This window comes from Apus apus, chromosome 2 (genome assembly GCF_020740795.1).
Source record: "Apus apus isolate bApuApu2 chromosome 2, bApuApu2.pri.cur, whole genome shotgun sequence".
Lineage (NCBI taxonomy): Eukaryota > Metazoa > Chordata > Aves > Apodiformes > Apodidae > Apus > Apus apus.
The window spans coordinates 113,737,920-113,763,732 of NC_067283.1; the positions used below are offsets into that span (position 1 = coordinate 113,737,920).

The 25,813-nt window shown below is 41.0% G+C and overlaps 1 protein-coding gene across 1 annotated transcript in view; it reads left to right on the top strand.

Annotated features, from left to right (window-relative positions):
• The first annotated feature begins 543 nt into the window (after positions 1 to 543).
• The window catches only part of LOC127380803 (chloride channel protein C-like), an 82,718-nt gene continuing 57,448 nt past the window's right edge, over positions 544 to 25,813 (top strand). The window contains 12 exon segments of the mRNA XM_051610285.1: positions 544 to 809; positions 812 to 989; positions 2,723 to 2,851; positions 6,952 to 7,046; positions 7,987 to 8,107; positions 8,109 to 8,147; positions 10,227 to 10,325; positions 13,194 to 13,428; positions 16,822 to 17,013; positions 21,778 to 21,875; positions 25,104 to 25,156; positions 25,614 to 25,785. Of these exon segments, the coding sequence (XP_051466245.1) occupies positions 743 to 809; positions 812 to 989; positions 2,723 to 2,851; positions 6,952 to 7,046; positions 7,987 to 8,107; positions 8,109 to 8,147; positions 10,227 to 10,325; positions 13,194 to 13,428; positions 16,822 to 17,013; positions 21,778 to 21,875; positions 25,104 to 25,156; positions 25,614 to 25,785 (1,478 nt within the window). The 5' untranslated portion in view covers positions 544 to 742.

Here is a 25,813-nt window from a genome sequence, read left to right on the forward strand (position 1 = left end):
CATGCCAGTAAGTTCAGAGCAGCAGCAATCTTTCTCTACTGTGTTTTTGGTTACCATGTCTTGGAGGTGGCAAACACACAGCATGGTAACTATTTTTCTTTACAGTAAATATTTGACATACATAGAGTCTTTTTCTGTTTTGATTCAGTTGCCAACTTGAAAACCATGTTGGGTAAAGTTTCCAAGATGTAGTGAGTTTGGTAGTGTAGCAAATGTTTTTATCTATCTAAAAAGAAAAGTGACATGTAAATTCAAAGGAAATTGTGTTAGAGAATCAGCTTTTTTAGGGTGCCTGTATAATACTGGGAATTCAGTGTTTGAAAGTCTTTGCAACCTCATTTTGTTTCATTTAGTTAAATTGTGTGATTAGCTTTGTGGATCAAGATCTTTGGACAGCCCAAAGCACAGCAAGTGATCATCTCTTTAAAATAGACAAATCCCCTATGGCTAAAATATCTGAACAGTCAGCAAGGAGCCAGTGCAACAATCTTGCTACAGTGGTCAGTCTGTGCTTGGAGTGACTTCAGAGAGCTCTGGCTCAGAGAGGTTTTTGTTGCTTTGACTGTGCTGGATCTATGCACAGCCCCTGCAAAACAACCCAGACACATACCAGCCAATCTCTGTGCCACAGCTACTCCAGCTTCATCTGGTTTTCCATTCTTCTCCCTTCCAGTCTCAAAGAGACTACCTTGGGCTCACTTTGTTCTTTTTGGTATCCCAAAGATTCTTGGAGGCCACTGTAATGTCATCAGTTTTTCCCCATAGGCCATGCGTGGAAAATGGTGAAGAGGAGATATTAATGGCAGAAAATTGATTTATTTAATTAATTCCCAGGATTTTAGGAGGCAATGTAGCATCAGCAGAAGCAGTTCAGCATATCATCACTGCAAGGAGGAGGAGAGAGAACACCTGATAGTCCATGAGAGTATGAATTATTTGCCTTCACACAGTAAAGCTTACGAGAAGTGGCTACAAGAGAAAACATACAGGTAAATTTACCTTAAATACTATCATGTTGCCTCTAAACTATGGATAGTTTGAACAATCCAGGGAGATGCCTGATGGGAGAAGGAATGAAGAAAACTTTTATTATTTCTGTACATAGCAAAATACTTTCCTAGAATGTAGAAGGAGGGCAAGTGGCAAGCAGCTTTGATTCAAAACATTTTATGAAAGTTTATGCCTTTGCTCTCCACAAATTATTGAACGTGGAGAAAAAAAAAAAAAGTGTTGCTCACTACTCAGTGAGTACAACCTTAAAAAAGGAGACTTTACAGAGGTTTGGGGGAAGGTTGTCTTTACTAAAGCTTTTCTTGAAATTCACTCCCTCTTAGTGTAATCTGCAGGAAGGCGGTGTTTGAATCTCAATAGGGGTGCTCTTGTCTGTCTGGCTTGGGCCTAACACAAAGAACAAGACCTGTGGCTGCTCACTCAAATTTAAGCAGTGCTTGCATATGTTACCGCCACCCCTCCCTTCTTATTGGGCCCAAATCACTTTGTTCCTGGTTTCTCTCCCTCCTTCCCGCCAACGGCACAGGGAAACCCGGGATGGGGCTTAGAGTCAGTTCACAGGCTGGTGGTTCTTGCCGCGCCATCCTCCTCAGGAAGAAGCATTCCTTACAGTCCTCCCCTGTTCCCCACAGGGTCCCTCCCATGGGAGAGAGTCTTCCATGAACCTCTCCTTCATGAGTCCTTCCCACGAAGTCCAGAGCTGCTCCAGCCTGGGCTTCCCACAGAGTCACAGGCTCCTTCAGGAACAGTCACCTCCCCTGGCATGGGGTCCTCCACGGCTGCAGGTCCAAGTCCACGGGCTGCAAGTCCACGTTTGCCCCTCCTAACACCTTCAGGGAATGCTCCACCACGTTCCTCCATGAGTGCAGGGGCACAGCTGACATCTCCCCATGGGCTGCAGGGAAACTTCTGCTTGGGCACCTTCTTCCCTTCTTCCTCATCAGCCTAGAGATCTTTATCCCGGTAATGCTTTCAGCCCTTCAGAACAGCTCTTCTCCTTGCTCTCTGCTCAGCTCTCACAGCAGTTTGTTCATATGTAAATCACAGAGGCACACCTGTTTTCTCTCTAATGGCTCTGGCCTTGGCTACCTGAGCTGGGAGAGCTTTTAGTAGCTTCTTACAGGAGCCACCTGTGCTACTGAAACCATGCCAGAATCAAACCAGCACATACTCCTAGATGATACTAGAAATACATCAGAAATTATTATTGGTGCATTATTATTATTGGAAGTGTAAATTTAAGACAGACAGAAACTAGAGGTAAAGGTTTGCTCATTTATATAATAAGTGCAGTGTCAGTGCATTAGTTGCAGTAGAAGGAAATGGGTATTACTTTGAAATGAATTCTGAGTGCTCTGCTGAATGCTTAATTACTGAGTCACAGAACTGAATTTTGAGGTGGCATTAAAAAAACAGCATCCAAGATCACTTAGATTACACTCCTACTTATGTTTTTTTAAAAAATCCAACAAAACAAAACAAAAATCCAGCCATGTTTCTTACCCAAACGGAAATAGCTTTCAGCTGAAGGTAGAGTTTTGTTGAGTGTAGAATTTTTAAAGAGATACTCAGTGAAAACAGCCTTTTGCTCATGCAGTCACAGTTAATTATCAAAATGTCCTAAAAACGGAACTTACATGTTTCTGAGAGGAAGAGTGGCAAACAGTCCTGTGCTGTAGGCTGAGAGGTAACTGTGTTTTCCTGTTTATAGGAAAGAGCAGGATCGATGGCTGCTGATGGGACTAATTGGCACAGCAGTTAGGATGCTGGGGTCTTTGACTCATCAGATAATTGACTCTCTCATCAAATTGAAATGGGACCTGGTGGAAAATGACCTGCAGGTGAGCAAGAGGAAGTCAGAGTGACCTCTTCTGTGTCTGTTTATTAGAAAATCTACATTGTAAAGTTTTATCTGACTAGAGGTGCTGTCTGTCTGGGTGGGCGTGGGCATCAGTAGTGTAGGTGAAAGGGACCTGGGGGTCATGGTAGACAGGAGGATGACCATGAGTCAGCAGTGTGCCCTTGTGGCTAAGAAGGCCAATGGCATCCTGGGGTGTATTAGAAAGGGTGTGGTTAGTAGGTCAAGAGAGGTTCTCCTCCCCCTCTATTCTGCATTGGTGAGGCCACATCTGGAATATTGTGTCCAGTTCTGGGCCCCTCAGTTCAAGAAGGACAGGGAAGTGCTTGAAAGAGTCCAGCGCAGAGCCACAAGGATGATTAAGGGAGTGGAACATCTCCCTTATGAGGAAAGGCTGAGGGAGCTGGGTCTCTTTAGTTTGGAGAAAAGGAGACTGAGGGGGGACCTCATCAATGTTTACAAATATGTAAAGGGTGAGTGTCAAGACGATGGAGTTAAGCTTTTTTCAGTGAAGACCAGTGATAGGACAAGGAGTAATGGATACAAGTTGGAGCATAGGAGGTTTAAGATGAATATCAGGAAAAATTTTTTTACTGTGAGAGTGACAGAGCACTGGAACAGGCTGCCCAGAAAGGTTGTGGAGTCTCCTTCGCTGGAGACATTCAAAACCCACCTGGACGCCTTCCTGTGTGATGTACTCTAGGTGACCCTGCTCTGGCAGGGGGGTTGGACTAGATGATCTTTCGAGGTCCCTTCCAACCCCTATGATTCTATGATTCTATGATTCTATGATCAGGCATCCTGGGGTACTTTCTGTAGGCAGGCTCTGGTGTCCTTTGCTACAACTTAGCCTATAGCACAGTATCATACCTGATGGAGTTCTTGTCACGAGATTGATGAAGGCAGTCTTTAAAATATGGTGGCCTTTCTCTTCCCCCCTTTAGCTAAGGGGCACATGCTGCTTTAGGTATTGTTGATGTCCAAGGGAATGGACAGCCAAGTTTCTCTTAAGGCACTTACTGAATGTGGACCTTGTATCAGATATGTTATTTCCTTCTGTGTCTTGAGCAGCTGTGTTTTGCTAATGTCGCACAAAGATTATTGTGGAATACTTAATTTCTTCTTGATGAGTAGCATCATCTCTGTGATAATTGGGATGGTGGTGGTAAAAATCACTAAAAGGCTAAAGCCAATATAAATGTTAAGGCATCTCTGACTCTGACTGCTCATTTTTCTTACCTGTAGAGAGAAGTGGATGGGAAAATTTTAGCCTGGTTTTTGATATCTGTGGTATGTAGTATGAATACTGAAGAGCTTCTTGTCAGAAAGGGGCTTTGAGCTTTTTGAGCCCATGAGGGGACGTGCTCTGTTAGGCTTCATACTTACAGACAAGGAAAGATTGGCCATGGATGTTAAGGCTGGGGACAGCAGTGGTCATGAGATGGTGGTAGGCAGGATCCTGAGATAAGAAGGTAATGTCATAAAGCAGGATCACAATTCTGGACTTCAGGAGAGCATGTTGGTCTGTTCAGGGACCTGCTTGGAAGAATCCCAATGGAGACCATCCTGGGAAGAATAGGGGTCCAAGAGGGCTGGTTGGTTTTCAGGGATTATCTTCCCCATAGTGGAGAATAGTCCATTCTGATGAGCAGACTGTCAAGCAAACAGTGGCCAGAAGCTCCTCACAAAACTCAAACATAAAAAGGAAGCATGCAAGAGGTGGAGGCAGGGACAGGTGACCCAGAAGGAATACAGAGACACTGTCTGAGTGTATAAGGTTAAGGTTGGGAAAGCCAAAGTGCACCTGGAGTTGAATCTGACGAGGGATGTTGAAGGGCAACAAGAAAGGAAGAAGGTGTTTACAGTTACATCAGCAGCAAAAGGAAGACTAGGAAAAATGTGGGATAGTTGTTGAACTGTGTATGTGTCTTGGTGACAAAGAGCTTGAAAAAGGCCGAAGTTCTCAATGCCTTCTCTGAGGGATCTGGCTGATGTCACTGAGGCCACTCTCATTTGTCTTTGGAAGGTCATGGCAACTGAGGAGATGTTCCTGAGGACTGGAAGAAGACAGTGTCACTCCTGTCTTCAAGGAGAAGAAGTATCCAGGGAACTACAGGCCGGTTAACCTCATCTTGATGCCAGGAAGGTGATAAAGTGAATAATCCTGGAAACCATTGCTAAATGGACAAAGGACAAGAAGGTGATTTGGCACACTCAGCATTGGTTTGCATGGATTTACAACCACATACAATGAGATGACTTGAGCAGTGAATGTTGTTTATCTTGATTATAATAGCAAGGTTTAATCACTGTCTCCTGTAACATCCTCATAGACAAACTGATGGTGTATGGGTTAGATAAGTGAGCACTGAGATGGATTTAACTGGCAGAGCTGTTGGGCTCAGAACATTATGATCTGTGGCACAAAGTCCAGCTGGAGGTTGGTCACTATGGATGTACCCTAGGAGTCAAAAGTGGGGCCAGTCATTGTCGGACTTCACCACTAATAACCTAGACGATGGGAAACTGCAAACTTGCAGACAAAACAAAACTGGAAGGAAGCAGCACTTGATAGATCAGATGATTGTCTTGCCATTCAGCCAACAGCCTCCTGTGCTACATTAGGAAGTGTTGCCAGCAGGTGAAGCGAGGTGATCCTTCCCCTCTATTCGACACTGGTGAGGCCATATCTAGAGTGTTGTGTCCAGTTCTGGGGGCTCCAGAACATGGGAGACATGGATGTGTCCTCCTCAATTCTGTGGAAGCAAGATAATGAAATAATGCCAACAACTGAAGGTCAAATCTTAATCCTCAGAAATGCAAGGGATGATTTGTCCTTTCCAACAGATGCAGGCTGAATATATCAGAGGGAATATCCAAGAAATGAGCAAGTTTAGGTTTTCCATGAGGAAAGCATATATAATCCTCTTGGAGAATTATTTTGCTGGGGTTTCTTATATACAGACTTTGCGTATATTTATAAAATATATAAACAGTGGATGAATACCCATGCCTACATGTATATATGCATTTGTGTGTATATACATGCATGTGTTTATATATACACACTAATGCATAAATAAAGAACATATAGAAAGGAACCACAGTTTGACTCCAGGGCATCACAACAACCATTACACACACTGTTGGTCCTGTTGTATGATAAAATCTGTCCTATTGTACTGAACTAATACAAGGGGTCAGGAGGTAAGCTCTCACAGGCTCCCACATCAGCACAAATGTGTAATTCCTGCCTTGGAAGACCTTCCCATCTAAATACCTCCTTCAACTGCAGATGAGCAAAGCTCATTTTCATGCACTTTCCTTGCTGTTTGGCAGTGCTGCACGGTGCACCCACAAAAGCCTTGCTGGGACCTGCTGCTGGGAAGGCTGTGGTGGGCAGCTGTAGCGCTGTGACCTCAGAAACCCAAGGGATGTGTCTGACCTGCACAGACAGCCAAGTGTGAATTGGTGAAGGCAGCCAAGTGTGTGGGGACTGAGGGTTCTGGAGACAGCACGGCTGCCCCCAGCCCGAGGACAAACACACAAACCAAAACCACAGGGAGACTGAAACATGTTTTTTAAATGTGAGAAGGCCTAGTATGGGAGATGCCCTTTTGGCTAGAATAAAGCAGGAAACAGCTTTATATAATGTGTCTGGTAATAATAGTTGCAAATTAATAAATTACATAGATCTAGTATCTACATAAAGGTAAGACTTTGCCATTCAGGCAAGATGTCTCCTAGATACACTAGCATTTTCTTGTGCCTGTTCTTTCGTCTCTTAAAGTCCTTTAACTCTGCTTCTGACCTGAGAAGGGCCTTGATGAGTAACAATGTATCCTTTATAGTGTTTTTTTTTTAGAGATGAGAAAGTCTTGGAAAAAAGCATGACTTGTTTCAAGAAGTCAGCATTGACCTTACTGTTTCTCACTCCTGCTTTCTAAAGAACCTGCACTGCTTGTTTTGGTTTTTCCCTTTGGTACACCTTCTGCCTGCAGAAATCTGTGGGACAGAAGATCACTGAAAAGCAGGACCTGGTATATGGATGTTGATGTAGTAATCTCTCTGTCAACTGGACGGGATGGCAACTTCCACATGACGTGGCTGTGTGCGCTTGGGTCTGGGCTGGCCATGGTGGTTCTCTCTTCAGGCTCCACGCTGGTAAGTGCTACAAGCCTATAATGCTGTAATAACCAAATCTCTTGCTCTTCCAAATACTGGTTAATTCAGTATTTTATTTAAAAAAAAAAAAAGCCTCCATTATACAACCCAACTGGAGAGGTCTGTCTTGGCCTTCAGCCTAAAGCTGGATTCCACTGCCCGTAACTTGTATAAAAGTGTCTAGGGTGAAATCAGTGGTGGTGGCTATGCAATTTACACTTAGCATGTGGTGTTTATAAAATAAATACAAGTGGCAGCTGGAGTAACTTGTGAAAACTGGATGTTTGGAAGGGGTCTAAGCCAAAGATCATCGGTCTGTATAAGTTACTGTTGGTTTTAGCCTGATATTTTAGCTGTGCTATGTGGATATTGCTGGCAGCCCAGATCAGTGCTTTTATGAGGCTGCAAGGCTAAAACATCATCCCTTTCTGTCATTTACTGTCCTGCTGTGTTCACTTTAATTGTAGACAGGCAATTAACAGCATAGGTGAGAGAAAAAGTTAATGTTTTGCTGAACTTCCCCTGAAATCCAGCAACAGCAGGAAAAGGGAGCTTGCTGTGACAAGGGTAATAAAAGTCCAGATTTAAGCTATATAAAATAAACTATTTGGACAAATCAGATACGTTCACCCATACCTGCCCTGCAGAGAACCTGTGCAAAGAGGCTGGTCAGCTGCAGGCACTGGGGGGATGGCAGGGGCCCTATCAGTCATTTTCTTCTCTCAGTACTTTCAGTTTTGCATCTCGCAACACGGTTGGAATCTTGGATTTTTGTACTTACCCAGAAGTTGTGTGGGTATCTATGTAATAGGTTAATTCTGGGAAAGTTTGTTCATGAACAGAGCAAGGTGGACTTGAAAGATAAATCCATAGATGTATCTAACACATCAACATCTAATGGTTGTTAATTCTGTTTCCCCTTTCCTTCCCCTTTCCCTTTCCATTTCTCCTAGCAGGGTCACCCTCTGGCTTGCCAGAAATCATTGGGTGTTTGAATGGCACTTCTATTCAACATCTTTTTAACTTCAAGACCTTTTTAGGGACATTGGTCTCATGTGTGCTGGCTGTAGCCTCAGCTCTTCTGTGGGCTAGAAGGTCCCATGATCCATTTGGGGTCAGAAATAGCAGACAAAGATGAAAGCTGTGAGGCTGAGTGTGTGGTTTTGCAATGCCTGATTTAGTGTCTGCACTGGCTGGAAAAATACCCTGCATTGATAGCTCTTTTCACCTGTGCTGTCCCCTGCTTTGCATTAGCACAACTATGCATGTCATGCAGTGAAGAAACACTTTTTTCTTGCTGTGTTTTTAAAGTACTTGGTTCCCTAGTACGATTCCCTGTGAGGCTCAGCAAGCAGTTATCTGGGCAACCGTGGTCAGTTTTCTATCTGAAAGCATCCTGTCCTGCAGGTTGTAAAATGGCTTTTACCTAGGCAAAGTCTGTATGAAAGTAAAGCCAGCCTAAAGTGGCTGTGTGCAACTGGGGCAACATCTTTACAGCCATCTGGGCAAGTGCTGTAAGTGGCTGTGCAAGGTGTGTGGTTGTGGATGACCAAGCCCTCGGGGTCCTTGTTTTCTGCTTACAAACACGGCAGCTGCCGGTGCCAGCTGAGGGTGACCTCAGAAACCAGGTGCTGCTTTGCAAGCTCTGCAGGTGGCCACTTGGAAGTCTGGTTGGAGCTACTTGTTGGTCATGCCATAGTGTAATATTATGTTTCTAGGTAAGTCTTTTATAGTCTTTTAGAAGGACAATGTTTTTATTCACACTTGCTTTATAAAAACGAAGGGAACCCCCATTGCCCTATTTTGGTCTGTGGCTTTTTGAGAAGGGGAGAGGAGGGTTGCCCAGTCCCACTCTGTAGGTCTGGGTAGTTCTTAAATTTTACTGTGTTGCAGCACAGCCAAACTTAGTAAGGACTGGGGCTAGATTTTGGGCTTTTCTGTTTTGGTGACATTGTTTCCTTTTCCCATCATTTAGAAGAGACTCTTGCTGCACTTTATTACCAATATTGAACCATATCTTGAGAGGAGGTGGTAAAACTGGTCTCTGCTAATATAGTATAGGTAATTGTTGGCTGGTTTGCTGTTTTATTTTTGATCCTTCTTGGTTTTGGAAAGTATTCATCCTTGAGGTTTCATCTCTACCTCTACACTGCCCTGACCAAACCTCTGCTCCTCCCCACCACCTTTTCACATTTTCTGTTACTCGGTGGTTTTAAATTTATTTATTTATTTGCAGGGAGGTGCAGCACCCTAGGGTATGACTCAGATGTTCAAAAATAGGAGCACGTGGTTAGTCAGAGGCAGCCACAAGCCTTTCAGACAATGATTACCAAGGTTTAGCTCTCCCTTTAGGTTTCTTTTGTCTTTGCTCTCAGACATTTGTCTCCAGGAGCTCAGAGACTGCAGCTGTGATTTTTTTTTTTCCTTTGTGCTGAGGTTACAGAGATGTGAGAGCCAAAGAATTGAATCATATTTCCATGAAGAAAGTCATCATGGTATTAATGTGATGCCTTTTCAAAACATAGGAAATAAGAAATAGTTTAATTTAATTTAGCTGGAACCCTCCACCATTTTTATTAAACATAAACACACATAAGTTGCTAAAAGCCTATGAGACATTTGTTAAGGCTCCTAATTTAAGTCTTGTAGAAAAGTCTTCCAAGATTATACAGTGAATAGATTTCTTGTTTCACTAAATCACTGGGTAATTTTTTTTTTTCCCCTATTTAAATGTTGTTTGAAGTGCTGCCTGGGAACACACTGTAATAATTTAAATCATTACACATCTTCTGTTGGAAGTAAGGCTGTTCTGCATGCCATGGTCATTAACCTGGGAACAGGTATTTGAAATGATGGGCTATAGTCTGACATGTCACCACACTAGGGAAGACATTAACACGCAGTACTTCAAAAGGCATTTCATGGTCTATCATCATAACACTCCTTGCAAAAGACACATGTAAGTCTTTAAGTCACAAATCTAAATGTCTTTAAGTAGCCTTCTGCTTAATGTCAATGGGACTTTGCATACTTAAAAGATGTGTTCAACATTTCCCACGTTCAGATCTGCTGAAACCAATCTAGCTTTGCTGCTGTTTACTTGCTAAAGCTCTGTCCTCCCCAGCCTTTAGCCATGGCTGATTTATGAATAATTTACTGAAGAGTGCTCTCAATTAGACAACATCACTTTTAGTGCTCTCCTGGGTTGTGGCCTGAGCCACCTGCAGTTGGACACCCTTGGCATCCACCTCCCGATCTTCACTAGGTTTCAGAATTCAGCTGATAAGGAGGTGCTGGGCAGACCTGTGGGGCTCTGGGGGGCCACCCCACCAGCAGCCCTTGGTGCCTTGGGGATGTCCAGCCAGTCGCTGGCAAACCCTTTGCATCTGCAAGGAAAATGGAGGTGCCTGCTCCAGCATTCTTTCAGCCTTCCTGCTGGTTGTTTCTTTGGAATGGGGAAAAGGCCACACACTCTAATTAAAATAAAGTTGTTTAATTAAAGAACTTTAAAGTTATTTAATTAGAAGAAAGGTCACAAGTTGTTTTGTTGAATGAAAGAATTCATTAATACTGAAGATCTTTTCCCATTGCCTTCTTTGTTGTGTGAGAAGGGAGAAAAAGGCAGGATTTTTAGACCTAGGCTTTATCCTCAAATTTCCTGGTGCTGGCCCAGGAAAAAAGAGATGATGGGTGATTGCACAATGTGCACAGGAAGGCCTTGCTTTATTTTTGTAGTTTTGAAAAAGTAAATTGTTTGTGACACTTTTTTAATCTGGCCCTTCTCTGCTTGTGCATGGCTGTGAGATAACTGGTAATTGCTCCCTTGTGAACACTTCTACTGAAATTAGTGAAATTAGTTTTCAGATAAAGAAATTACAAACCCATTTATGTCTACTGAATGGTATTTATTGTCATGTTGACATACAAACCCTATACAGTATTGTTTTGGTTTTGGTTTTGTTTTCTTCTTTAAGCAATGAAAAAGACAGACTCCCATGTGTTAATTTCCTAAAGACACACAAAGAATTCAAATGAACAGGCACTGTGAACTATATGTAGCTTAAAATGAAATAAAAAACCACCAGAGGGAACACACAGGATTGCCTTTAGCCTTTTAAGTTCAGTCATTTAAATAAAACTGAGACGTGCTGGTTAAACAAAAGGTTACTCATGGAAGAAACTGGTGATTGTGCTAAGAAATACAGCAAGAACTTTTGTTTTTTCTCTGCACAATTAAGTTACAGTAAAATTAAAAAGAAGTGTTAGCTTGCAGTGAGGAGCCATCCAGTGAGAGAGGCTACGTGGAAGTCCCCTTCACAGAGAGGGCTGGTGAGCAGGAGAGACAAACTTCAGTCTTAAGTGAGACCTCACTTCTTTTGCAAAGACTGGAATGAAAGGCTCTGACTCCCCCGGTTTCTTTTGGAGTTATTAAGTAGGCTTAAGAGAGGTACCCTCTCCAAGTATAGTCAGAAGCAGAGCAGCAGTAACTCAGCAAGCATTAGGATGCTAAATGATCTTAAGTCTTCCTTCCATCAAGCAGCTGTAACAGGTCTGTAGGAGGGGCCCCGTGTCACTGTTGATACTACCAATGAGACACGTAGCACATACAACTAGCTGCAGCAAGAAGCTGGAGACGTCAAAGCAAAGCTTGGCTTTTGAGTGCCTTTGAGGTCCATGCTGCTGGAAACATGTCCCTGTGCAGGTACAACACCTAAGTAAAAATCCATGCACAGGAGTGTCTAACTCGGCACTTGTGAGTTGGGAAATACCAGATGTAAAGTTACCTGTGTGGCTTAACTGGTGGACTCCTCCACAGCCTGTAACAGAGAGGGGCTCTGTAAGGGCTTTGACACCTGAACTCTCTAAGCTGTTCCTTATATTTTCTCAATTATCATCTTTTCTACCAATATTTCTACTGACAAAATTTGTAGATACCACACAGAAGTCAAAAGGCCCCCATAATGTTTGGAGATTATTCCAGTCTGGTTTGTTTATATGTATGTATGTATATATATATATATATAAAGCCCCAAACCAAACCAACTCCAAGAAAACAAAACAAAACCCCCAAACCACAAACTTGGCATTTCTTAATATTAAAAATACTCAAGTGTTTTGTATATTTGTTGACTTCAGCTAGTACTGGATGCTCAGCATTTCTGCAAGTTATCCCTGAGGTCTCAGATGGTATGTCCAAAGGATGCAAGTTTGTAAGTGGATGAGCACTAGAGCTGAGTGCATTAAATGTCTTAGCATCACCCCAGTATTCCCCAAAAAAGGCTGGGCTTAAATACAATTTTCCAAGGTAGAGTACAATAATAAATTTATTTCCTCTTTCCATATCCTTCCCTCTGTTCTGTACACTGCAAACTTCCTTACAAAATGTAACATTGGTCTGATGCAGGATGTTAATTTTGTACAATTAAATGGGCCCTTTGGAGAGAAAATCATGTTGTGTGTGTGAGAAAATAAGTAATAGTAAATGTATTAAAGAAGACTGTCCATTAATGGCTTTCTTAACAGTACTGTATTTTTTTACATACTTTTAAAATATTATTTTCTTTTTTCTTTTCTTTACTGGCTCCCAGTGCTGACCCCTGCCATTTGAGCTCCTATTGCAGCTCACAGAAACAGAAGTTTATTGCTCTTTGGGGTTGTATGTCTGCTCCACACTTTTTCAGGGAGAGAGGGAGACAAGGCATGTATGTTCCCAGTGGATTTCTCAGGTATTTACAGACTGAAGAGACATGTTAAGCCTACAGGAACTGCAGCTGTACTCTCATTCTCTCATGAATCCCAAACTTTCTTACCTGTTTTCCTGCAGCATTTTGCCCCTGTGACTGCACAGTTTCGAGGGGGTGAAGTGGGAGGCCTGCCTGGTATTAGGCTGGTTGGTGCTGGCACAGCAGCTCGCTGGCACAGCGTGGTGGTCTCCATGCAACGCTACAGGATTCTGGATTTTGTCAAGGCCAGAGGTTGAGACAGGCAAATCCTAAAGACAAAAAATGTTATAATAACCCCAGAATAGACCATCAGGTCTATACATTCAGCCTCATAAACCCAGCTTTGATGTGAAACAACATTTCTGGAAGGTTTTTTAGTGTTTTTTTTTGCCACTGTATCATTCAAATCTTGACTATTTTACTTGATGCAGGTGTAGTGTCATTACGGCTGGTGCAGGAGCAGGGACAGCTTCAGTATTTCGTGCCCCCATCAGTGGGCTCTTATTCACTCTGGAGGAAGTGTCTTTATTTTGGGACATCACGCTGGCCTGGCAAACCTTCTTCTGCTGCCTGATGGCTACCTTCACCATGGATTTACTGTCCTCTTTCTATGGCTTTGTTTACAGAGGTCATTTTGGATTTTTTTAGGCAGAGAAAAGAATGATATTTTGGGTATGTACTGTGTGGAAGTGGAAGAAAAGGGTTGTGGGGTTTTAGGGTTGTCTCTTTCAACACTGTTGCTGGGGGAGTAGTAGGGAAGTGTTATCAGATCAGTGGATATGTAATCCTTCATACTTTATGTCCTGTAATCACTTAGACACAACACAGACTTGTTTTGTTTTAAATTAAAGTGAACAAATAGACAAAGCATCTACTGTTTGCTTATTAGCTATTCATATCAGTTGTTAAAAATAAATTTCTGTATTGGTGCTGAATAGGAGAGGGATATTTGGAAGGAAAGAGCAGAGGTGTTTTATAGGTCTTTAATAGGTGTCAGCTCCTTCTGTGGTTGGCCTGAGCTCTCCATTGTTGCTGCAGGCATTGCTGCACTGTGCCCCTGTTCAATGGTGCTTACATATTAACCATTTGAAAACATATAATAACAAATAAAAACTGTTTGTTCCTGGTTGCAAAATAGAGGTGACCTTCAGCCTTGGCTACCTTTACTTTATTCCTTCCAGTATGACACAACCTTGATCTTTGAATATTACCTCATGTCTACCAAAAAGGAGTTGCTTTTAATGTCGTGTCTTCTGCTCATTTTTATTGCAAGACCACTCAGTAGTGGTGTCCAAGTATCACAATCTTCACTTCTTCTTGCCTAAATATCCTTCTTTGTATTTGACTTGGAGATCAATTAGAGAGCTAGAAATAAATACCCTGTCTTTTGAATCCCAATCCACTTTTTTCTACTAAGTAAATTTTTCCTAAGGTAATTCCCTGATCACTTTCACTGATCTCTGAATTTCTTCTGGCTTGAATCTCTCTAGCAATGCAGAAACCAGAGATGATGGTATTTTCCACATGTAGGTATAACTTGGTTGGGAAAATTGGCAACATTTTTTTGTCTGTGTGTGACCTGATACAATGACTTTACATATGCTGTGTGAAAGTATTTGGGGTGTATTTTCCTTACTACAATTTCAGCTGGCGCCAACGGAGGAGACACCCAAATCTTTTTTGTGGAGCACCTCAGAGTGCAGTCCCCCAAACAGCTTCAGTGACAACACCAAGAAGGTAAAAATTTGTGGCAGAAAGGTGAGATTACATGGGTAGGGAAGAGGTCAGGCCTTCTGAAGCTGGCTTTATTGCTGAAGCCAAAGTATTGTGTAATGGACAGGACTGTGCACAGGAGACAATGGGTTCACTTCAGTTGCTGTTTTACAGTAAACATTGCCCTTTTAACACTCCTTTCAGAATTTTCTTTTTTTTTTTTTTTTTTTTAAAGAGCAGTGGATTCTGTCTCCTAACTTCTCCTAGTGTCATTAGAGGAAAAAGCTAGCTACAATTCCTATCAGCATGACTTCTGGCAGCATTCAATAACTTTTGGCAGCATTCAATAATTTTTGTCTCTCAATGTAGTACAGGTAACCAGAAATATTTTTGTTTCAATGAAAGCAGGGCTCAAGGGAAATTTTGCTTCTTGCATATTTTGTGGTATTAACTAACACAGTTTACAGTGGATAAACTCTGAGTTGAAAGATGGTAGGCTATGTTTCTCAAGAAAACTATTTGTATTCATAAGTTTCATTCTACCCAGCATAATGTTACAAGGGTAATTTGTTGTATTCCAGAGTTTGAGATTTTCAGGAAGCTTCACTTTATTTTGACATGGACCACTGGATTATTTGCAAAGATGAAACTTGTTCTTTAGGTCACACATTTTCTTGCTGACTGGCTAAATCCTGATCCTATCACGAAAATGTGCCACCTTTCATTTCCAGCACATGGAGCACTTGCTTGCCTTTATTACCACACACATGCAGTGTGATGTGCATGTATTACTTTAAAACAATCATCTCAGTATATCCTTCCCTTAGGAAAAAGTGAGGCAGGGAGAGAAAACAATAAAAACACATCTATTCGTTTTTAGTTTTTATGCAGGTTTGGAATTAATTAGAATATAATGCAAAGTAAATGCAGTAAATGAAACAATTTTTCTACTTCAAATTAAGCTACTTCTCTCTGAGTTTCAACACCTTCAACATTAGCTTTTTAAAAATAATTTGGAAAATGATGGGTTTTGTTGCAGCTAAACAACCTTGCAGGTAAAAATAGCATTATTAAACTTTTGATTAGTACATAGAATACTATATATGTGATAATTGTAGTTCTAATCCTAAGGCACAACACAGCTGAAGTCTCTCCATATTCCCTTTGAGTGTACTTCCAGGTGTTGAGCTTCTTGTGCCTGGGAATGGCTGCTGGGATTCTTCTTCTTCCATACCCAGTTTCTCAGTCTGCAGCACCCTGTGGACCAACTTTTCAAGCTTGGCTGGACTTTGACCCTGGCATTCTTCCTCTCCGGAAATACCACCAGTGCTTAGTAGAGCCACCTGGTGGATTTGTTAAGATCTATGCTAGTTGTAGTGAGAAGAAGAACAAGATTAAGGAACAAAAAGAAGAGGAGGAGGATGAAAAAAGGAGCTTGACGAGTAAGAGGGCCTGTGTGCTCACTCAGGCTGTTTAAGGAGGATGAGTTTCTCCTATCCACTGCCCCCAAGATGATGCCTGTTTAGGTTTCTTTGCAGGTGATCCTTGATGTGTACCCTTACTATTCATTGCCAGGCAGTTTTTTGAGCATTTTACAATCTCTTATTCTGTCCAGATTCTAATATTGACAAAAAGCTGTGTAACAGTAAGCCTGGGCTAAGGTAATTATGTTGTCACAGCTTTTATTCAGTTGCCACCCATCTGTTGACAGCTTTTTTGTTGTCTGGAAGATAAAAGTTAAAACATGAGATTGCTCTAATCCTTGCTGCCTGCTGAGGAATCAAGCAGAAAATTCAATTACTATTCCAGATGCCAGATTATATTCTGCATTTGTGATTTGTTGTTCTTTGAGTTGTTCCAGATGAGCATCAATTTTCACAGTTTTACTTAAATAAATTTACTTATAAATTATCTCAATTATTATCTAAATGGACACGGTTGTAGGTTGACACATAATAAATGATGATGTAGTTATAGATACAGTGAGCAAAGCTCTGGTTCAGCCAAGTCTTTTAGAAGTGTTCATTAAGGCCAACATGTCATGATATTTGGATGTAACCTGAGGCCCCGAGTGCCTGTGGTAACTGCTGTGCATTGTAGAGGGTTCTCCTATGTGTGATCACACCAGTGTCTGCCTGCTGGTTCCACCACTCCTGTGAGATGTGCAAGAAGAGAACTTCATGTCTCGTGGGAGCAGCTTTAAATTAATTAGCTGAGCTTCCTAAACTACAAGGAAAGATTTATTTCTTGTATGGAGGTTGCTTTGTGGTATCACGTTTTGCAGGAGATGGTGCAATGTTTCATGCCATTGGCAGGATGGTCAGAACATTTTTTCTCCTTCCTTTGAATCAGGTTGAGAACTTACTGGACAGGAATATCTTGGCCTTTATTCCAACCCTCCTACTTGGAATGCTTGGAGGTCTTCTGGGAGCTCCCTTTGTTTCCCTAAATATAAAGATTAATAAATTACATATGCAGTTCTTAAATTCAATTCCAAAATCCCTTAGAAAAACAAGCAAGCTGTTGGAAGCTGTGCTCATCCCTGTAAGTAAATAATACAGTTCTCTTGATTATATAAAATTTTCTGTGGCTAATGAGGGAAGCTCAGTAATTGGCTGAATGGAAGAGTGAATCTGACGTGCTGGTACATTATTTAATATACAAAAGAGTAGAGCAAACGTGAATTTCCAAAGTACATATATGTATGTAATGTTGGTAGGTATGTTAGAATGGAGAAGACACATTTTTGTTTGGATTTGTTGTGTTTTGTTTTTGGTGGGTTTGTTCTTGTTTGTGTGTTTGTTTTTTAAAGCTCTTACCTGTAGAGTTGGTCTCCCCTCCCACTGCTGCTCAACTCCAATGGTACTACGTCAACGTAGTGACATGTACCTGTTAGGCTGGGGTGCTTATCCATTTATCTGCAATCTATGGAGGGCTGTCACAAGTAGGTTTCATCAGTTTTTCTCCATTTTTCCATGCTAGTGATTGACCCTTTTATTACCACACACAGCTTGCTCCTATGCCCTGCAGCAGAACCAGGTGGAGATCATCCTCCACACCTCTGCACCAGGACACTTTTCAGCTGTTGCAATGGAAAGAACAATTAGGAGACTATTACCATAACCATATGTATTTTTTGCCCCAGGGCAAAAAAAGGGATCTCTGCCTGTTGTAAGAAGAACAGATGCATGAAGAATAAATGTCCTAGATGTTATGAATAGGTACAGAAAATTTTGTGGACCTGACTATGTACCTGGAGAGTCAATTATCCCTAGTTTTGACCAGTGGAGGTCAGCCTGGAGCCTCAGCTGTCCTGATAAGTCACGATAGGCTTTGGAGTTTCCATTTGGTATTGTATGGCTTTGGGGAGGGTCATGCCATTGGAACAAAAAGGTTATAGAAAAAAGGTTCCCATATTTTGAACATTTTCTTAATTTTCAATTTTATGCTTTGGTTATAACTGAAAAGGATGTTGTTCTATGTGGAGGAAGGAAACCTTCAGAGCTTTTCTACTGCACTTATAGTAAATTGTGCAATTTTGGGTTTTTTCTGCAAGATTGTCTAGTGAGTATCTGCTTGTCATACTTTTCCCTTTTTTCCTCTGTTTTTGAGGAGTTGGCAGACAATTTTAAGTGTTGAGATGCTCTTTCTTTAGGATATTGGTGCCCCCTTCTTCTGCCCTTTCTTAAGGAGACTTGCCAGTATGTTTTATGCATGCTCTCTCTCTCTATTTTATATACACTATTGTATACTTTTTCTTCTCTCCCTCCTGGAGAGAATGTTGCTCAATTGTAGACCAGTGGGCTGGCCACAGAACTTTCAGCAGCCCCTACTCTGAGCCAACAAAAGGATATATGCCTCAGGGAAAAGCAACCACTTCGTCATCTGCGACCTCATGATACTGGGAGGAAAACAATTAGTATTTTAAATATGAGAAGGGAAACTTTTGGAGCTACAAGTGAGAATAACTATTGGCCAAAGCACATGTTCAAGTCTCTGGGTGCTCTCCACAGCTTGGTACAGAGATGTGCACCTTTCCTGTAGGGTTGCACTATTTTCTCTCCCCGTAGGGTCAGAAAGAGTGCATTTCATTTAGTCCTGGAAAGCTGTGCATATCCAGCTCCCTCTCCTCTGCCTAGTCCTGCTCGTTTCTGGGCGCAGCATCCTGCTTCTTGGGTTTTCTGTTGGCGTAGCAGGGGTGAAATCTGACCTCCGGCAGGAGCAGGAGGGATCCCTGCAATTGGACGGTGCTGTAGCAGGTCCATGCCATCGATGACAACTGGATTTTAGCTCCTCTTAGCGGCAGGATGTTGGCTTTTCGGTTTGCAGCCGTGTCTGTTCAGCATCTCGCTGAGGGGAGGAGGCACCTCGAGGAAGCTCACTCTAAGCTTTTGCTTCTACCTTTGAAGAAGCGGGTAAGGATGGTAGGGAAAACGGAGTTTCTCAGCTCTAGAGAGAGGCTTTCCACTGCCCAGCCTTCTTTCGTTGTGCTCTAGATTTGCTCCCAGGTCTCGTAAAGGAGTTGGAACTCGGTGGAGCACTGCAATGAGACATCCTAACAAAACCCCAGTTTTCAAACCAGCAGGATGAGCAGTAGAGAGTCCCATGTGTGACTCCCTTAGTCCTGTGTAAACTCCACAGTTTCCAAACCTCTCTGTGGGAGGTCAGGTTTGTAACAATTATTATTTTAACAATTATGGAGCTGGAGCTCTGTGTTTGACAGCCACTTCTACTATTGGGTAAGGTTTGGCTTTCTCTTAGTACATTACAAAATTCTTGCATAAACTACTTAATCATATAAACCCCACATAGTTCCTTATTACTTTTCAGAAAAAAACAAACAAAAAACCAAAACAAGCCACAACATAAACCAGCAAGACACAGTATGTTGGAAGATACTATAGGATTAAACTTGAGATCAGCTAGCAAAGATTTAGTGTCAGACATAAAGAAAATGCCTCCTAAGAGTTATTTTAGGTTGTTTAGAAGTGGTGCCTCGCTGACTGTGGAAGCTCATGGAGCAGTTAGCACCTTGCCAGATCATACCTGAAACTGGGAGAACAGTGTGTGTTTTGCAGGGCTTTAGTACTTACAAGAGCTTTTCTGTTGATATATTTTTGTCTTTATACTTTTTTTTTTTTTAAATACTGTTTTTTTTACAGTAACTTCAGACCATGAGCTCTTATTCAGACTTCTTTTTTACTATTTCTGGAAGATCCTGCTCAGGTCACAGTCCTTATTTGATTAGAACTTGGCAAAAAAAAAAAACAACAAAAAAACCCAAAAAAACCAAACAAACAAAAAAAAAAAACGCAGGAAAGAAACTGATCTGAGAGAACCATGCTTTTTTTTTTTTTTAATTATTTTTTTTTTTTTTAAAGTCACATAATCAGGCAACTAAAAGAAACTATGTCACAGTGACTTTAACCAAAAATAATCTTGTGTAAACCAGTCTGCATTTAAACTTGGAAAGAACCCATCACGATATCTTCCACACCCACAACATAACCCTGAGTACCATTCCTTTGACTGGAACTGAGTATCTAATCTCCAGCCCATAGATTAGGTGAAGCCGTCTTCCTAAGTGCCCTTCTGCCCCTTGGCCTGCGTTTGCTTCTCCTCAATTCATCACCTTTCTCTCTGTGAGGAAATCACCATGTAGATAATGTTTTGCCAAGAATCTGGCAGAGCTATCTTTCTTTTTCTAATTTTTAATCATATTGACTAATGCTTCTGTTCCAAATGCTCAGGGTTTCCATGGGCAGGGTGCACAATTTAAGGATATATGCATATATATTTATGTATTAAACTGTCAAAGCTTTAAAAGGTTACTTGGAAGGATTATTCTTTTTTCTACCTAGCTGTGAAGATAGGCTACTGCTTTAAATATGTAGCCACTGGCTCCAAGCTAGCTGTCCTTTTGGCTCCCTTTGGGGCTTTGGCAAAAACTTGACCTGGGTTTGAACTGTCCCAGAGCTAAGTTTTCACAGACAAGACCTGATCTAAGCTTTGTGAAGACCGAACTACTCCCAGTTTCATCTATCTCTTGTAGATGTGCTCTGCCCATGAACTTTTAATCTTTGAGATACAGGGAAACAAAGGCTTGAGATACTGTTGTCTGACAAATCATCACAACTGCACAAAGCTGAATTTCAGCTTGGGGCTTTCTATAAGTGTGCTGCCTGAGATGTTTTATAACAATCCACAGAGTGCATAAAACCCTGTGCTTGGAAAATATATTATTATTGTGCCTGTGTGTTCTAGTAATTTATCTGCAAAAGTCTACTGAAATATCTTCTAAATATTTTTTCTTGTGCATGTATCTTCATTTAGTTAGAAATGTAAATTGATCTCAACTAAAATAAAGAGCTAAACATTCATTTTTAATTCAATATAACTATGTTATATTGAATTATGTTATCTTGAAAAATATGCGTAACTAAAATATAGTTCATCTCATTAAAAAACTTCCTTTGCTTTTGGCGAATGCAAAGCAGCCAGTGAGAACACCACCTGCTGTGCTCTGTTTAAAACGTTTTTGATTTAATTTCAAAATGGGCACATGGAAAACTAGTAGAAGGACGTGATCAATTTGCTTCATCTATTTGGATTGCAATGTCTGTGTCTCTACTGTATAGTATGTGATCTGGTTTAGGCATTATAGCTGTATAGTATAATCTAGGAACTTCCTTTGGTTGATTACCTGAATATTAGTCCTTTTATAGCATGCTCCTTAAAGGGGAAGCAATAGATTTACAAGTTAGAAAGAAGTCTTTAGCTGTTCATACTGGCCAGGCACTTCAGATTTGCCTAAGTCAGGAAGTAACTTAAATTGAAGCAGTGGATTGTTTTTGACACACAGCATAATTTTAAGCACCTACCAAAACACTAGGTCCTTAACAGTGGATCTTGATTCTGGGCCGCGCACAAGTTGCTGTCTCATGCTGGTGGCCTGCAAGGAGCTCTGGCTGAACATGGCATGTGGTGGGGAGGCTGGGTGCATGGAGAGCATCCCACATGCTGCACATCTTTCCCTCAGGAGGCAGCGGGGGCTCTCTGGTGGCTGCAGAGTTGGAGGTCAGTGACCGATTTTCAACAGCTGAGTCCCTACTTTTAGATGGGATCAATCTGGGCCTCACTGGCTGCCTAGGAGCAAATACTGATGTTCTGGGATACATGTGAGCAAGACAAAAAGACAATTTCCATGTGGAAATTGCTGGAGGTAGTGTTTTTAGACACTTTTCTTCCTCTTTTTTTGTCTGTTTCTACATTTCACAATAGTCTATTTACTTATTTCAATGCCTGCAGGTATGTACGATGACTGTTACCGTATACTTACTGTATTTCTTTCCTTGCAATCTAGTCATGAGTGGGAGAAATGACCAGCCAAGAAATAGCTCAGATAAGTAAGTGGGGAGAGTCACTAGCAGCATGTTTATGTAAATACAATCATTAACAGTCTCTCCCAGTTAGTTGTTACAAGGATTTGGGATGGAGAAATCCAGAGGTGTATCAGAGCTGAATGTTTAAAATTAATGCAGAGACAATAATTACACTTAATCTTTTAATTGCTGAAATTTAATCACATTTAAACTTTTTCAGTAAGAGGCATTTGCCACCATGTCAAATTAAAGGGAAAAAAAAAAGGAAACAAAAGGGAGTTAAAAAATAAAAAGAGCCTGAAACGTGACTGTTATGTATCACACAAGCACTTTTTCAATTCAGAATCCTAATTTTTATTTAAAAGGTGGATAGCCCTTATCTATAGATACATAAGCCTATAAGAAATGGGCTGTTCTTTAACTGGAAAGCTGGAAATTTATGAAAAACCTTCATTATTCTCAGCCTCAGTCAGTTGCTGTTAGTGGAGGAACGTGATTTGATCACTCATCTATATAAGAACACCAGTAGGTAACACATCAGAGGTGCATGCCACTACAGCACAGACTGTAAACCAGGATCTTAAAATGACAATATTGTGTTAATAAATAAATCTTGCATAATACAAACGGTAAATATTTAATAACTTGTCAGCGGTGACCGGAATCTGAACAGCTTATAGAAGTATATAGAAAGGAGACATACTTTTCAATTCTTGACACCAATTCTAGACTGTCATTTGACTTGTAATACCTGGTTCAGTATTGTTTGCTATAATACGTATTTACTTTTTATAAAAGCAAACTTTGTAATTTACTCAGCACCAGGACTTGTGACTACAGCTAGTTGGATTGCTACAGAAAAAGTATTTTTCTTCACCCCAACTTCCTTTTTTATTTTAAGGACTAAATGCTTGCAAAATGTTATTTTTCAAAACAAAACTATTTTTGCTCTAAAGGGAAAACATCTGAAACCACGATAATTTCATGGGTTTTTTTTGTCTGTCTCTGAATCAAAAATAGTCAGGCTGATCCAACCTAGAGGCTAAATGGTCTTCGTGCCAATTTTTCATTGGTGTGGCTACAAGTTTTAAAGAGTACATCCTGTTGAAAATGGATAGATCTGAAGGAAATTAAGCACCAAATTGCAATGGACTTTGCCAGACCATGCATGTGCTGGCATTAGTGATGAAGTCTCTAGTGAGGCTGTAATAAGGTGCAAGAGAAAACGTGAAGAAGCAGCTTGTTCACTGTTTTCCCATTCTTAGAAATTTAAAGAGGAAATTATTATTGCAGTTGTGAGATTTTAATTAGGATCATTTAGATTTGGCTCATCTCAATATAACTGGAGCTTCTTAGTCAGTGCTCCAGAAGCAGATTATTTTCAGTAACCTTTGAAGATCCAACAGGTTAGTAACAGGCATCCTTGCCGCTTTAAGATACCCGAGAAGAACCATATGACAAAAAAAAAAAAAAAGAAAAGATGCTTAGTGTTGTCATTTGTACTGATCCAACTTGGTGAAGTGTATGTTTTTTCTCTTAAACCATGTGTAGCAGGATGCTCCATCTCTCAGTCTCACAGTGCAAGAGCTGCAGCTCTAGCTGAGGCTGTATGTGGCTATGCCAGTTTGATGGTGCTTCCTTACAGAGCTTATCCTCATTCATTTATACTGGAACAGTGTTTTCAGTAGCACTTTGTAGCACTTCTAGCAGGCTTTGATGATCCTGGGAGAAGGAGGAACAGGAGGTCATGGGGAGGCAGGAGAAGAATGTAAAGAAGCAATGGGCTGAATCCATTAGCATGTCTGGGTGCAGGATGTGTATTCCTGCAGCTTGTAGTGGCTGTGCAGTCCTCCCCTTCACACCTGGGAGAAAGATGCCTCTGCTAAATATACTGGTTTCAAATGGAAGGAGGCAGTGGTACAAAACCTTGTATGTAAACAACACATACACCTTCATTCTCTGTGTTTTGTTCTTGCTCAACTGTCTATTTTAGTTGTAAAAAACCTTCTTTCTCTTGTTTCTGTCTGTTATTTTGGCATTGCTGCAATCTTCAAATTGCCTCTCAGATGTGCTGGCTTTTGTATGTGCAGTCCTTTACTGGTAGTAAAGACATTTGTATAGAACTTGAGGTTTGGCTATAAGCAGGTTCCACAATCATATGATTTCTAAAGCAGTAACTCAGATTTTTATTTTTTATTGACCATTATGAATTTGGAATATATTCTTGTTTCAGTGGTTGGATCAATGTAAAAAGCAAGTACAAAATTGGGAAGCGTCTTGTGTTCCTTTGGTTGCCAATCTGGGATCTGGAAGGAATTTTCTCACACTAGATGTTGGCTGCAGCTTAAGTTTTCTGTGTAGTTCTGAGCAGGGATCAGGTGGGTCAAATACCACAAAGATCTCCTGCTCTTTTCTTCCAGAAACAGAGTTCATATTTTTTACTGTTTAGGTTGTGACAGTGTCCAAAACATGCTGGATGCTTTCCAAACTGGAAGAAGGAGGTTGTACCTGCTTGAAGGCTGCAGTTGCTCTAGATGACAGAGATTGAGGAAGCATCCAGGAATAGTAATGCTGTACAGGAAGGCTGGTCATGGTCAACACAATAACTGGCAGCCTGAACGGCAAAACAGTGAAATAACTGGTGCCTGTAATTACTGATGGAGACCTTTAAGAACATGTTGAACATAGGTCTTTTAGGTGTGGTTTGGGTATGGTCTACACTGCTATGGGAGAGGAAATGTCTGAGTCCTTCCTGCTCTCCATGGCGCTCTCCTGTGCAAAGCTTTCCAACTGCAAATGCATCTGTGAGCTTGGGATGCTGTGCTTGCCCACAGAAATGTTTGTCAGGAATGATACATTTTTGGTTTGCTGATTCTGTTTTACAGAGTTATGATGATATGTATGGGCAAGGAGATCAAGGCCAAGATGGGCACTTTAAACAGATTTTTTCCCCTGTTTTCTACTTTTAGGCAGTGTGATTCCTGGTTTTGGAAATTTTGGGTTTTACCAGCAGGAGGTTTATGTGACAGAATATGAACATTAATAAAACAGATTTGTTAATTTAGTAGAATAATTATTAAACTGATCTAGTAAACAACATTTATTAGTTAATAAAACAACATAATTGGGAGGTGTAAGGAAAAGCAAACTTTTTGTGTAAAATGTACATCAAACAGGCACATTCTGTACAGACACTGAGGTAAATTATATACATACAACTTTTTGTTTGTTTGTTTGCTTTTAATATTTAAGCATAAATCAATTCAAGAAGGAAGTTTCAGAATATCAAACCTTCAGGGAGCTGAGTGATTGATACTTGGGAACAAAAGGAATTTGTGTAACTTGAGGTTATATCCAAGTATATTTACTCATAATGTGGATTTTCTTCAAAGTAGTGTTCCCTTCTGAGGGATATATCAGAACTAAATTCCATATTTAAGCCAAATATGCTGGGAAGTTCCTGAGTTATCAGCACTGAAAGGAATGGGGAAAGTACAGTTGCCTTTCTTTGACTTGGATGGCTTCATTTTCTCCTTGTTTAGATCTAGATTAACATCACAGAGACCAGACTGGAAAAAAAATATTATTTGTTTACCTGAAAGTGCCCCAGGTGCTGAAGCTGTCATGTAAACTCCAATTAACTGACCTATGTACTTGCTGATTTTTTATCAGGTTCAGGCAAATGAGATCTCCTACAAACTGTATTTTTGTGAAAGGTCCTTTTAATGTTTTGTATCTCTCCACATCTCTCCTGTGTTGCAGCCACTGCACTTCTGATTCAAAACGGGAAACAGGGGATCACGTATCTTTTTAAATGTGGGACTCATGAAGCATTTGGATACACATCCCTCTGCACTGCTTTGGCAGTTTATTTCATGCTCAGCTGTTGGACAGCAGGTTCTGCCATTGCCAGTGGCCTGGTTATTCCCATGCTGTAAGTCTGACCTGTCTTCGTTTGAGCT